General features: G+C 38.5%; 1 protein-coding gene across 2 annotated transcripts; it reads left to right on the top strand.

Moving 5' to 3' along the window:
• The first annotated feature begins 875 nt into the window (after positions 1–875).
• On the top strand, positions 876–14680 carry LOC117750279 (nuclear receptor-binding protein-like). Of its 2 annotated transcripts, XM_034561430.1 has the most exons (18): positions 876–1022; positions 1353–1761; positions 2253–2375; positions 3392–3493; positions 3689–3778; positions 4064–4104; positions 4228–4322; positions 5514–5597; positions 6394–6449; positions 6528–6626; positions 6768–6900; positions 7426–7516; positions 7749–7799; positions 8334–8469; positions 8707–8760; positions 8889–8952; positions 11887–11942; positions 12448–14680. In XM_034561430.1, exons 2-18 carry the CDS (start codon positions 1522–1524, stop codon positions 12505–12507), a joined length of 1575 nt encoding a protein of 524 aa, XP_034417321.1. In that variant the 5' UTR covers positions 876–1022; positions 1353–1521; the 3' UTR covers positions 12508–14680. The 2 variants fall into 2 exon arrangements, with proteins under 2 accessions (XP_034417321.1, XP_034417327.1); XM_034561436.1 differs by lacking the exon at positions 6394–6449 and having other exon boundaries at positions 6571–6626.
• The last annotated feature ends 212 nt before the right edge of the window (positions 14681–14892 follow it).

The following is a 14892-nucleotide window of genomic DNA, read 5'->3' as shown; positions in this document are numbered from 1 at the left end:
TAAAATCTAACTAATTTAATCTTAATTCAAGCTTTAACAAAGTTCTTCTAGCAAGCAATTTAACATCCATTTGGGTTAATAATGTAACGACAATGGAAGCCAAACGTGTAATGGAACTTTGACCTGAGTAAAATTAGCGTTAATTCTCTTTTTTTTTCAATCCTGCTTTATTTCAAAAGACGGAGCTGCCTCAGACACCGGAGGAACAATATCTAGTATGGCTGCCTTTTATGCTGCAGGCGGCGTGGCGATGCCGAAATTGACACAATCCAAATACATGTGCTTGAACTGCCACCATGGTCATCTCCATGTCGTTAACAGTCAGACCTGTGTTACAAGGTAAGAACCAGTTCAGCTGTGTACTGAGAAAGTAGAGAAGAAGAAAACGTGAGCGTTCCTGTACCCCACATGAGCCAATCAGCGCAGGGGGCGTTATTGTCACGCCTATACGTCAACGCCCCCTTCACGTGGAGTTTAGCGCTCCCTCCAAACCAGTATTACGGATGAGAAATATCTTAATTGTTCTTTGAGCTGCCCACCATCACATACTAATTATTTATTTAAGTGCGCTTGATTTTAGAAAAGTAATATTGAGATTGCAACTAAGCTTAACATGTAAAATTAAAATAGCACACAATACATGTGGGGCGTTATATTGACTCCGTATACTACGCAGTTAACGCTAGAACACATGTTGAATAAAATAATATATATTGTTAGTAAAGGGTACGTTTTAATCTTGTTTTCAATGCAATATTTATCATTCAAACTTTATGTGTGTTCCACTTATTTTGCTGGTCGAGCGGTAACTCGACACCACTGCGTTTTCTGCGCGCAATTAGGCGCTCCTCAACTGTTGCCCCGCCCCTCCCACTTCTGCTCAGAGAAAGCGACTTGAAACCCAACAACATATTTTATGACGAACTAGCTAGCATTTTTTGACTAAAAGCATCTCCTTTTACTGCTTTTTCTCCAGTATGTTACACATTGCTCTTTATTCATCGGCATTTTCCTGTTCCACGGTAGGATTTGTATAAATTGCTACTTAACTTTATGTTAGTTGTTTGTTTATTTACCTTTCATTAGCTTGTTAGCCCGGGGAAAGTTAGCAAAGGCTGAACTTCTCTAAGCTAACGTTGTACATTAGCAACTACAGTTGGTAACTAGTTCGTTTGACTGACTGGTGGTTTAGTGTCCTGTAACAGTAATGTTTCGAGTCCAAGCTAAGTTAACGTTACAAATTAAGCATATTACACAAGTTCTTCTCTGTCTATAACGTTAACTAATTAAGCTAGGTGGGGCGACTAATCGTATTACCAAATGCTATCTAAGTGTGTGTCATTTGTTTACAGACACCCCTCCTCCTCGAGCTCTACCTTGTTAAAAGCCAGGCCAGAGAATAAAATGGATGTATGACCAGCTCAAACGGAGAGAAGAGAAAGCAAGAAAGAGTCTTCCTATAACTTGTTTCTGCCAAGGAACAGGAGCCTAAGGACAGCCGGCAAGAATACAAGTTGTGTCATGATGTTGGAGGCACAGGAGATAGGAGCTCCAGGTACAGAGGGTAACAAGCCAGAGCTCCCAGCTGTACACACGTCCAGTAATATTCAACAGGTAGAAAGTGGAGCATCCGTCTCTTCGCCCGTGGCCTCAATTCAAACTCCTGCCACCACAGCAACGGAGGATGAGGATGAGAGTGAAGATGAGTTTGACATTCTGGAAGAGAGTCCCTGCGGCCGCTGGCAGAAACGCAGAGAGGAGGTAAGGGTGGTCAGGAAGCTGTGCTTTGATGGTATCAACTGAAAATCATGGACTCATTTGTAACTGTTCAAACCATCCTTAAGGTAAATGTTATTATGAGACATATTGCATTTCTCTGCACATATAAAAATATTAAATGGCCCTTGACTATGTATACCAGAGTCATAAAGCTCAGTTGACTGGAATAATGGATGCAGTAATATTGTGATATAGATCCTAGATCCTTCTCCTACTGTTAAAGACTGCATTACATTTTACATTACATTTATGGGAGACAAAAGCAAGCACATTAATGTTCATATGCAGAAGTTATGGTTCACAGCACCAGCATTTATTTACCACCTCAGCTGAAACAGGAGAATGATGGTATTGACTGTATTCTATTAAAGTTTTTCTGTTTATTCTTTTGTAATCGTTTTTTTTGTCTTGTATTTCATGTCACGATGGAATATATTATCTCATGAGCTATTGTCTGTTCATTTCTACTGTAGGTGAATCAGCGTAATGTCCCAGGGATAGATGATGCATACTTGGCCATGGACACAGAGGAAGGGGTAGAGGTAGTATGGAATGAAGTCATGATCTCCGAGAGGAAGAACTTCAAACTGCTTGAGGTGAGTCAGTGTTATATTATGTTGGAATAAAACAGTTAAAGATGCTTGCTAAAGTGTATAAAAGGGAAGAGAAAATGTTCACTGATTCTTTAAAAATAAAAAAGGATAAAAAGTACTAAGATGAATTGGGTAACACATATTTTACTATGGTATTCACAAACAAGTTGTCATGGTGAGAATTATGTAGCTATTGTGGTCTGCAATGTGGAAAAAACAATGCCAGTGAAGTGCAAAAGGTTCCCAGCCTTACAGATCCATCATGTAACTTTGATGAAAAATTATATTGACATAATGTAAGGATCATGAGTGAGGGAAGTCAGTGGTATATGGTTGTTGGCATTTAAGGCGCTTCTTTAAAATAAAGTGTTGTTTTAAAGCGGTTATAAAGTGACCAGGTTTGTAAATATGATAATCTGTGTACTAGTGTCACATAATCTCTGGCATTGGGTATTAAAGAGTTTCAGAAATATATTATTTTCATCATCGATCAATCTTCCAATTCTCTTCTTGATTAATCATTTAGTCTAGAAAATGTAAAAACAGAGAAAAATACCCAAAGTAACATCTTCAAATCATATTTCTCTGATTAACAGTCCAAAGCCCAATGATATTTCATCTACTATCAAATATGAAAAGAAAAGCATCAAATCCTCACATTTGAGAAGCTGGAACTAGGGAGTGTCTGGCCTTTTTTCTAAAAGATTACGTCAACAATTACTCAATCATCTAAAGAGTGTCCGGTTTACTAAATTTGTTCATGTATATATTATGTGTAATATCACATCCCTAGTGAGACTAGGGTTCGGCCCCCTCTGAAAAAGGTCAAAACTATGAGAGAAAAGTATTATTATTTCTAGTTTGTTCACATGAATGGTTGTTTCAGACATATTACTCACTAATCAGCAACATAAGACTCAGTTCAAAAGCAAAATATGTATATATTAATTGTGTTAATTAATTAAGTGTTCTAACTTATTATGTACTTTATCATATTATTATTTTTCCTGTATGTTTAGGAGAAAGTGAAGGCAGTATTTGATAACCTGATCCATTTGGAACATGCGAATATCGTCAAGTTTCACAAGTACTGGGCTGACACAAAAGAGAACCGGGCGAGGGTGAGTCTCAGACCTGGTAAAACATTATTTGGTTGACTTACAATTGGAGACGTAAGCTTGTTATTGATATTTTTGTCAGTCTTCATGAGTAAAATGTCCATTTTCTAAAATTAAATAAGTATTTATTTATCTGTTGATTTATATTTAAATGACGTCTGCCCGTGAAGTTTTCCCTAATTTCTTCCTCTCCCTCAGGTGATTTTCATTACTGAATATATGTCATCAGGAAGCTTGAAACAGTTTCTGAAGAAGACAAAGAAGAATCATAAAACCATGAATGAAAAGGTAATGACTGATTGTATATCAATTAGAATTAGAATAACAATTCATTTTAATTAAATATAATACCGGTATATGAAAGTCTGACCCTTTATCACAGCATTGATAAGATACAAGCTTTCCAAAGTTAGAATTAATAATTTAATTGACGCATTCCTTAGCATTTGGCTGTTGGCAAAATGAAAAAAGATTTTGCATATGTACTGTGTATAAAATGACATATGTAAGTAATAGTTACTTCATATTGGAAACCAGCTAGTAAGAGCTCTGATAAGGTGTATGGTCCTACAGGCTTGGAAGAGATGGTGCACACAGATCCTGTCTGCTCTCAGGTTGGTCTCACCTTTTCAGACATTACGTTAACATTTATATGGTTTACTCACAGAAATATGCATTAACAATCAAAACAACTCAATCCCTTTCTAATGAAGTTTGTATTTTTTTCTGTACTGCAGTTATCTCCACTCATGTGACCCTCCCATCATCCATGGAAACCTGACCTGTGACACCATCTTCATCCAACACAACGGACTCATCAAGATTGGATCAGGTATAGTCACGCAGCTTTCCCCTGAGAAATACAAGATATATTATAATTCCATGCAACAGAGTTGATGGTACTTGTTTGTTTCATCATGTTAGCTCAGTTCCAGTGCAAATAAGACAGAAGAAACAAGCAACAGACAACATAAATCATTCCAACCTGTAGACAAAAGGAAACACACAAATAGGAAAATATTTCAAGTAAAATATATGAACAGTTCAGTTCCCAGCAAGCATGCAATTACTGGTGTACCAGTGCAAACAGGACTAGTTTGAGCACATGTCAGTCCAGTGCCTGCAGAGCAGTGCCGGTCAGTGGATGGGAACTTGTGGCAGAGGAGTTAAGTGTTCTGACTGCACTAGGAAGCTGAGAGTAGTGAGCTGGAGCACCGTTGATGGAGTCAGATACTACTGAATTATGGATTTAAAGATTACACAGTACCAGTGTCGACAGCACAAAATACTCATCCAACACTTTAACCAAGGAATCAAGAATTATTGTTTGACAAATGGTGCCGATATTGCTTTTCTAGTGTACTGAAATAATGCTTACGCAACGTATACGATGAAGTAAAGGGTGGTATCCAATATTTTGGATCAAATACCTCAAGTAATCAATATTGCAATGATATTGTAGGGGTTGGCTATTGCTTCAACAAAATATTGACAAAATGATGCTTTAGAAAGATAATCATCAGTAATGTAGCTATAATGATTAAGTCGGTAAAAGCAAAGGAAATTACATCACTTTACTTTGATGCAGCCTTAAAATCCAAGAAAAGACCTTTTTAAGTGATATTCAAATATTACAAATCTAAGATAATATATAGTCTCATATCATGTTATTGATACCATATATATATATATATATATATATATATATATATATATATTTATATTTCCCATACCTAATGTTGTGTACTATAATTTAGAAAACAACTGTTGCATGTACTGCAGTGACTCAAGTCCAGCCACAAAAGCTTCTTTGCTCTTTGTTCCACCTCTCGTTCTTCATTATCTGCTAACGAGCAGCCTCTAAACTCTCAACGTCCCACACTACAATTTTCATAATGTAAAGGGAATATTGCCTTAATAAATATCCACTTCCTGGGTCTACTTAATCCTGCTTCTTACTCACTTCTCTCACTGTTCTCCAGCTTACATCTATATATCCTCTGTATTTTCTCCTCATCTGCAGTGGCCCCAGACACCATCAACAACCACGTGAAGACTTGTCATGAGGAACAGAAGAACTTGCACTTCTTTGCCCCAGAATATGGAGGTAGACGTGACCATTATGACACTTTTATAATTATTTCTGGTACTGACATTGACTGTGTCCTGACCTCCAGAGTAAAGTGGAGTATACAGATCTATTAGAAAGATGTCATAAGATATTGACATAGCACAATATAAGTATGGCATGATATTGTACAGATCCTTTGTTTGATGAACATGTTTTTGGGGAATATGTGTTTCTATGAAAGCATTTTTTATTTAACATAGTATAGCAGGGGCTGCACGGTGGTGTAGTGGCTAGCACTGTCGCCTCACAGCAAGAGGGCCGCGGGTTCAATTCCCGGTCGGAGTGGTCCTTCTGTGTGGAGTTTGCATGTTCTCCCCGTGGCAGCGTGGGTTCTCTCCGGGCTCTCCGGCTTCCTCCCACAGTCCAAAGACATGCTGCAGGTTAATTGATCTCTAAATTGCCCATAGGTGTGAATGTATGTCCCTACATGTGCCCTCGATGGACTGGCGGCCTGTCCAGGGTGTCCCCTGCCTTCGTCCTATGTCAGCTGGGATAGGCTCCAGCGCCCCCGCGACCCTAATGAGGATAAGCGGTATTGAAAATGGATGGATGGATGGATAGTATAGCAGACTTCTAAGTGTTGAATGTTGTCTTCAACACTGCAAGAGCTTTGTCTGAATCCAATTATCTGATATCGATTTAAAGTGAACAAGACTAAGAATCTGACCAAGCATTTGATGCCAACTTATTGATAGGTGAAGGGCATATTGTATTACATTATGATATTACATCTAGACATACTTATTTATTTGTATTCTTTTGCTCATATTAGCTGTTGATGTCACCACGGCTGTAGACATCTACTCGTTTGGCATGTGTGCCTTAGAGGTGAGATGGGACCCAAAGTACATGATAAGATGGTCTGAGTCCTTTCTTCAATATGTTAACATGTTTGGTGTGTTGCAGATGGCTCTCTTGGAAATCCATGGTAATGGAGAGTCTTCTTTAGTTTCTCAGGAGGCCATCAACAATGCTATACAGTTACTGGAGGACCCACTGCAGAGGGTGAGATACAGAGAGTGGAGTATGTGTTTGCATGTTTGTGTTTTGTGAAAGATCACGTGTCTGAGCGTCTATTTGAAAGTCCCATTTGTGCATACAGGGCGTTTGTCCGGAGGTGTGTGACCCAGATGTTTGTTTTTGTAGGAGTTAATCCAGAAGTGCCTTGAGTGTGATCCCTGTACAAGGCCTACAGCCCGAGAGCTGCTGTTCAACCAAGCTCTGTTTGAAGTGCCGCTGCTAAAACTGCTGGCTGCACATTGTATTGTCAGCCACCACCGTGAGTCTTTAAAATACACATACAGAATAACAGATTTAGTCATTTTCATTTGCTCTTATCAGAATGAAATTGTTAATGAGAAGACTGAACAATTAAGCGACTTGAGCTAGAATTCAAACTTGTGAGCTTGCTGAGTGGGAAGAGGTGCTGCTAAACCTTTTTCTGTACAAACAATTGGTCATATGGTTATGGGTAATATAAAAGAGGTGCTCATAGTGCACTCACAGCCCGCAGCAGAAGGTAGACCAAAGCAACTAACTTAGGAAGAAATGGAACATCCTGCAGGCTAAATAGCCAGAATTTAATTCTTGAGGGTTGGTGGACACAAAAGCAGATAGAAATAGAGTATAGTTCACATTAAAATACACATTTATCCACATGTAGTGGGATATACTCTGATGAGACTTGTCCTGCCTCTCACACATCTTCAAATGCCACCTCGAAAAACTTAAGCTAGCTTAAGTTTAAAGTGAGTTATCCTTACTACCAGCATCTCCTAATCAGAGACGATTTATAATTGTCCAGACATGATTCCTGAGAATGCCCTGGAGGAGATCATGAAGAACCTGGACCCCGACATGGTCGTCGCTGAGAAGAAAGAGGATGTTCAGCTCAAGTAAGAGCCAGAAGCTGGTATCTATAATTAAGTCAGTCAGCTAGATACAGCACAAATAATAACAGTAGTCATTCAGATAGAGGTATTTGTTTTAACAGCAATATGTTCAGGAAGATATGATTAACAATATAATGGCAGACAAGTTTGTAGGAAAGCTTATTATCTTATTTAAATTGTCTGTAGTGTAAAGACCTCAAACTGCAGTCACTAATTGTATTTATTTCATCTGTAGGCTTTCACAGTTTCCTGCCTTGGAGCTTGATAAATTCCTGGAGGATGTGAGGTAAGGAGGAAAGCAGCAAGGGTCCGAGCAAACTGTCAATTTCTCTAAAGCCCAAAAAGAAACACTATCCGTCCACAAGGGGGCATTAGTGATCCACCAGACTATTGTAATGAATAGTATGAATAATACCCTCCTAAAATAATGTTAATCATCCAAAGCAATTGGAATTTTTTTAAATATTTATTGAATTATGTGTTACTTTTGTGGTACGCATTTGTAATTAGGGTTTGACTATGTAGAAAGAGAATCAAAGACTGTTAATTTTGAATACTTTTTTCCATGTTTGGTTTTCTTATATATAATGTAGTTTCAAAATGGTGGTTTTGTTAAATGTTCTCTCTTATTTTTAACCTCATGTCTTTCATCTCTACTTAAATATCTGACTTTCCTAACCTCAAACTTTTTCATAACGGTTGCTTAATTACTTTACATAACTCCCATCTTTTGTCCAACTCCCCTCTCTTTCATTCCCCCCCTCTATGATGTTACACCCGCCTCTCCCTGTCTTTGTTTCTCTCCTCTTCCCTGAACCAGGAACGGTATTTATCCGATGACAGCGTTCGGGCTGCCCTGTCCTCAGCAGCCTCAACAGGAGACTGTTACATCTCCCATTGTTGTCCCCTTGGTCAAATCCCCCACCCCCGAACCTGCAGAGCTCGAGACACGACGGGTGTGTACAACTGACTACACTGCATATTACCAAAGGAAGATACAACCACAATATCGACATTTCACAAGTTATCATCCTGATGCTAACAATTTAGAATGTTCACAATGACTCACTGGTTCATTATGTGTACATATTCATGTGTACTGTGTACTTGCTGTCGTAGAGGAGAGTGCTGTTCGGAAATCTCAACACGAGTTGAGGACTCTTCATATTTAGATTCCCATACTTCTTCTGCAGGTCATTCATATGCAGTGTAACGTTGAATCTGTCGAGGAGGGAGCAAAGTACCATGTAAGTCTCTGCAATAGTATTTGTGGGTTCATTCTTTAGTGTTTGACATGATATTCCAACTTTGTTGGCCTAGCTATTTAAGAAGTGTAATGATAATGTTGTCGGCTGTTATCTTTCTCTTCTTTCAGCTGACATTACTGCTGAAGCTGGAGGATAAACTGAATAGACATCTAAGCTGTGACATGTTACCTCGTAAGTCCCTCTCCTCTATTGTAGTCATTCTCTAAGTTCAAGATTCAATCACCATTTTTTTTTACTGTTTGCCCACATCCTAAAATGTTCACGCAGATTTCTTCATGCTGAAATTCAATGTTCTAAGTTTCATTACATCAAAAGTGATCTGGGAGGTTTGATTTTGGTGTGAAATCGTGTGCTCAAACAAAATTACAAGGTACAAACTTCAACATTTCCAACCAGTCAAGATTACAGTTACACCAATCATCTGATATTGTTGGAAGGCGTAGGTGAGGGGAAGATACTTGGATTAGAAGCTATTCTTTTAGATATGTGTGTGTGAATGTGTCGCGTTGTGTCCCCTTACGAGCACTTCTACACATGTGTAGAATATCAATACCAGAATGCAGACAGTGTTTTAAGTATTTTGGGGGGGGAGGGATTGACACGTGTTTATGCATGTGTATTTAGTTTTTGACTTCATAACACTTTCAAAGTCAGATGATGTTCCTGGAATGTGGTCATTGTCTCCATCTGGACATTTTAGGGTTTACAGCTTGGGTTTAGGGTTACCGGTAGGATTACATTTGATTTGGGGAGATAATTAATTATGGACTTATGTCTGTATGAATTACTGCATTGCTATGTCCACTGTATTCTTAGATTCCACCACACACTGATTGTTGATATACAGTGCCTCTCCATATGTGTGCCTTAAGAATGCAGGAAAGTGAGGGTTAGGTTCCAGATAGTTTAAACTTGAGTGGTGTCACAATATACAGTAGCAAGATTATTTTAGGCAGGGAGACTAACTGTCGCTTATGTGTCATGAAAACCTTATAAAGGCCATAAGGGGGGCCAGAGTGGCTTGAAATAAACATTATCTGGGGAGAAAACCAGTAACTCCCCATGCCAAATTCTGATTTTTTTTCCATACTTAATTGTTTTTGAAATTCATGATTTTCATCTCAATGCTCAGCAGCACACGAGAAACCAAAGGAAAATAAATGAGGAAAAAGCCACAAACACAGCTGTTGCATTGGTCAGGGAATTGAAGGCAGTATGATCCAATGTGTGCATGCAAGCACAGGTATGGTAGGCATGTATAATGTTGCAGGCGTGTGAGGAATGCCGGGGCTGTGAAAGACTGCAGCTGACAGCTGTCACCTCCCGTGTCAAGATCTGACCATCTCTTCCCAGGCTTTCATCTCCCTGTCTCTCACTCAAACACTCCTCTGCTCTCTGTCTTTCTCCCTCTGTTTCTCACATCATATGTCTTGTCTTGCGCACTCACACCTTAATACCACTGGCACACATCATGTAACTTCTCATCATAGACACGCCTCGTCCTTTGTTTTTTTCGTAAACAGGGCCTCCTGCTGATATCAGGGGATATTCTTCAAAGCTTTACTTATCAACACGCCAAAGTCCAAAGTGCACTGGGCAGGGTCACAAGCAAACTGAGCCACTTAAATGTCACCCCCCTTTGCATGGCTCTCCTACACTCTACTTCAATTGAAACCTATTAACAATTGAAGCATGAGTTTTTCTCAAAACTAAATAGAAACTTTGTTTGTTAGTTACATGATTTTCAGACCACGAGACGCAAACACACAAGAAAGCTTCTCACTCGGCTCCGATCTGTTTATCATCTAGTTGTGTTTTTCTTTTCCAAATGTCAAAGTTGTTGGATGCTCCACCTCCTCCACTTGTTTGTCTTGCCCCGGCCACATTCTTGATATAGTTGTAAATTGACTAAGTTATTAAAAAAAATCAGTAGACCATGACGATTCCTCGACTGACTGGGCACAAGCAAAGAATGTCCCAAGTTGGGGCGGTAACTAAAATACTAAAGTAAAAAACACTTGCAATAGATACCATCCATTTTTTTTAAACAGTCAGGGTCTGAAAGGAGTCTTCCTTTTCAGGAAAAAGTAGTCATCAAAAGTTATGGAACATTTTATATCAGAATTTCCGAGTTGGTTTGTTCTGAGTGTATTTTCTCAATGTTTTAGTCCATATTTTGTGCAATCATGCATATATTTTGTTTAGACTGCTGTTGATGCCCTTTCTAGTACTTTCCTGCAAACTGCCTTTATACTTTCAAGTGAATCTTTACACTTTCATGTAATGTACAGGCAGAGCACGAGTTATTTACTATAACAAAAGGTTTTGTAGCTTCAGTGTAACATGAACAGGATTATTGACACTACTACTGGTGTAGAATATTTGCTGTTTTACTTTGAAGATAGATTGGTTGCTGTATAATTGTTGATTATTGAGTCTTGAAAGAAGTCTTTCTTGGTGTTTACAGATGATTTTTTTAGGTCTAAACAATACATACATGTTTGATGAGCTTGGGCTTATTTAGAATTTGGGACAAATTGGAGAAAAAAAATAAAATGTGTATATATATATATATATATATTAGCCCAGAAAGAGAGTTCTGGGCACTCTAAAGTTGAGGAAAGGAGAAGAGGCTTAAGGCTATTCATTAAATCGTTAAGCCGTTAATAGCAAGGCGAAAGAGAAATACGTAAAAAGCTAACAGGTTTAAACAGATCATGCGCTAATTAGGGCCATGCTGGTTGAAACATGTTGGCTTTTTCATTTCCCTGACCCATTCTAGACTCTTTGTCCTTTTTAACTGTATTGAATATCACTTAATTTCCACTTTTCCAGATGTCCAAAGGAATATAAAAATGGTACCCCCAAACAAAAAAAATGGGTCCAGAGATGCCAAGAGATTTTAATGTTTCATGATGTGGATTTAAAAGCAGCATCTGGACCTTGTTTTCTGAATATGGTATTTACACTAAGCCTTCAGAAGTAGGGATGTGTTATAGTATTTGCATAACTGCAAGAGAGATGGTGAGTGACTGATTGATGATGAGGAAGGGGATGAAGGTGATGTTGCATGTCAATGAAGTACTGTACCGGTGTGTTTTTCAGATGAGAATGTTCAAGAGATGGCTGAAGAGTTGGTGCAGCTGGGCTTAATCAGTGAGGTGGGTCAGAGAGAGATCCATGTTGTGTGTGTGTGTCTGTGTGTCTGTGTGTCTGTGTGCTTGATAGTGCAAAGCTGCAGACAAACGTGTGGGTGATTATGTAGCTGAGCGTGTTATTTTTGTACCAAACTGAAAATTCAGTTTCCTCTTAAAAGGGAGGTGACCCTTGACTCTTCATACCATCCAACACGTACACTACTCTGCCTCTAAGAGCACAGTTGCTGCTACATATATCCTGTTGTGCCCACCTGCTTACCCACGTTAATGTAATATAGTCACTTCAGCTCTTTGTGGGCGAGAGCCGTTGTCTTAATGACTTACACCTCTTAATGGATTTCATGGACACTTAAAAGAGTGGGATGCCTCACCTGTTGGACTGACTTACGTATGTTTGTCTGTGTGTCTTAGCCGTAATAGTGGGCTGTATCTCCGCTATTTAACAGACGGGTCTATCTGTTACCTGCAATGTCCTGGATTGTTGAAAATGTTTGTTTTCTCTTCGCAGGTGGACCAAAACAAAATAGCCTCTCTACTAGAAGAATCATTCAGCCAAGCTCTTCACTAGCAACGGTTTCCTCAACTCTGTTACTGTCTCATACGTACACTCTCTCAACCCTGTTACATGTTCTTTTTGGTTATTCAACTCAGTGACTATATTTAGTGGGTTTTTTTTTTTTAAATGTCTTTTCTACTAAGCCATCGGTGGTAATGTGACCAAAAGGGTGGGGTTGTTCCTCTGCATCAGGGATTAAAACTTCCAAAAGCAGAGAAAACCTTTGATGTAAAGCATTTATCCAGGAGTAACTCCAGAAAAGCCACCTGGATTGATTTAATGTTTTTTTTTATTATTGTAAAAGTCAAAATATACATAAATATGTGTGTAATTCTTTTGAATGCGTTGGCTGTTAAGATCATTAATGCTGCATCAGGCAGTTGATCACAACAGTACCGACACAATTACTTACAGCTTTACTTTTTTTAAACCACTTTTTTTCCCTCAAGTCCCAGTTGTATTTTATTGTGAGGTGTTATGTAACCTTTTTGTTTTCGGATGAAACGGCTCCATTTGGTTTTGCCTCATATGAACATGAAATATATGAACATTCCCTTTGACGTTCATGTCTTTGGCCATCCTGTCACCAGCAGGTTAAATATATGTAACAGTTTAAAAACTGACTAATAATTGACTTTATTATAGACAAATACACATGATATATATATTTTTTAAAAGCCTTCGATACAGAACAAAATGTATGTGCACAACTGCATAGCACATTTTGGGCAGGCATCATGGCAGCTCTCTGGATAATGGTTACTTGGTTACTTTTGAGGTACTGTGAACTCAGTGTTACTGAATTTGTGTTTGTGTGTTTTTTTCTATGTTTCACTCTACTGTTTGCCTTATGCTGGGCCTACGCACATGCCTTAAAGTCCTCTTTTCTCTGTTTTGTTTTTATTATTTTATTCATTGTTTAACCATTAGCTGCTTATTGTGTTCACACATGCTTCTCTTCCTGTAAAATCCATTCATGTGAAACTTGTGTACTGAACTCCCCTGCCATATGCTGTAGAAAGAGGACCTCGCCTTTTCCTGACACATCTGTGTGAGAGCCTCATATGTTTTATTTATGTTTAAGACACTGTATAGCGTGTGTTTTTCTTCACTTCCCTTTTGTTTACTGTGATTTCACACAGAGACCACATTGTTGAGCGTCTGAGCCAAAACACAACGCTTCTTGTTTCTATTGTTATTGTTTTCTTTTGATCATCATTTGATAAGATTGGGACCTCGGGGGTTGACATTATCCTTCAGAGCGCAGAGGCTCCAACATTTGAAATCAAAAATGTCTTTCTTAGACTTGTATTGAGATCAGGGAGTTGCCTGTGGCCTTTTATTTTGGGACTTTTTGTGGCCGACTGGTACTACGGTCTCTGAAAGCTCATACAGTTCAGGAACTTAAACAAGCAGGAAGGATGCAAAGAAAATATCACATTCTCAGTAGGTATAGAAAAAACGGCAGTTACAAAACTATTAGATATAATAACTTACCATTTTTCTGGCATTTTATTGAGACTACTTGAAGTGTCTTATAATTACAGTACCAGTTTAATTGAAGAATACCGTATTAACTTGCAGACATTACTCTTTTTCTGGTTGATTAGTTATGATGTTAAAATGGTCACATCACCAATGAGATCATATTAATCCAATGATCTTCACTCATAGTTCTGAAGTATTTTTTTTATATGTAGTCAGGCTACTAATGTTCTCCAGTCTGCATGTTTGCTTTTCATACATGTGCAGTCCATCTTGATGTTTATTTTGTTTTGTATTTGTGAACTGCTAAGATTGTATATTCCAAAGATTTGTCTTAAAGTCAGCCAAGAGAATGTAAATGCACTTCTTGTATAGAGAAGTGTTGAAAACCAACCAATGTGATCACGACACCAGCTTTATACTCTCTCTCGCTCTCTGTCTGTCTCTCTCTCTCTCTCTCTGTCAATGTTTACTATATTTTCCATCCAAATTATTGGTGGTGTTGAAACTGGTTATTAAATAATCATACAGGGTGGGCAGCTTGTGCCCGTAACTCGAGGATGTGAGCTTTTGGTAATATTTGTATATTCTTCTATTTTGTATATGTAGTGTCAGTAAATGTGTGTGTCTTTTCTGAGACGTGTATCCTGACAGAATCTGCTAAGTATGACTATTGTTTCAAATAAATGTGTGAAATGCTTCACTTTGTTGTTTTTTAGCAGGTCCAAATGGAAGTTTTGTTTTTGGGATTTGTGTGTTTAGATTTTTCAGGTTGTGACTGATGGTGTCTGTGAGAATGATACAACAAAGACGCTTATAGTGAATGTGGAATGGCTTTTGCGCCCCTCGGCGTCCAGTAAAACACAGGTAAATGCACAGGTGAGTTCCCTGACGTCATACAGGAAGTGGACA

This window comes from Cyclopterus lumpus, chromosome 3 (assembly GCF_009769545.1).
Source record: "Cyclopterus lumpus isolate fCycLum1 chromosome 3, fCycLum1.pri, whole genome shotgun sequence".
NCBI lineage: Eukaryota > Metazoa > Chordata > Actinopteri > Perciformes > Cyclopteridae > Cyclopterus > Cyclopterus lumpus.
The sequence above is the reverse complement of the archived record's forward strand: the minus strand, read 5'-3'. Positions and strand labels throughout refer to the sequence as shown.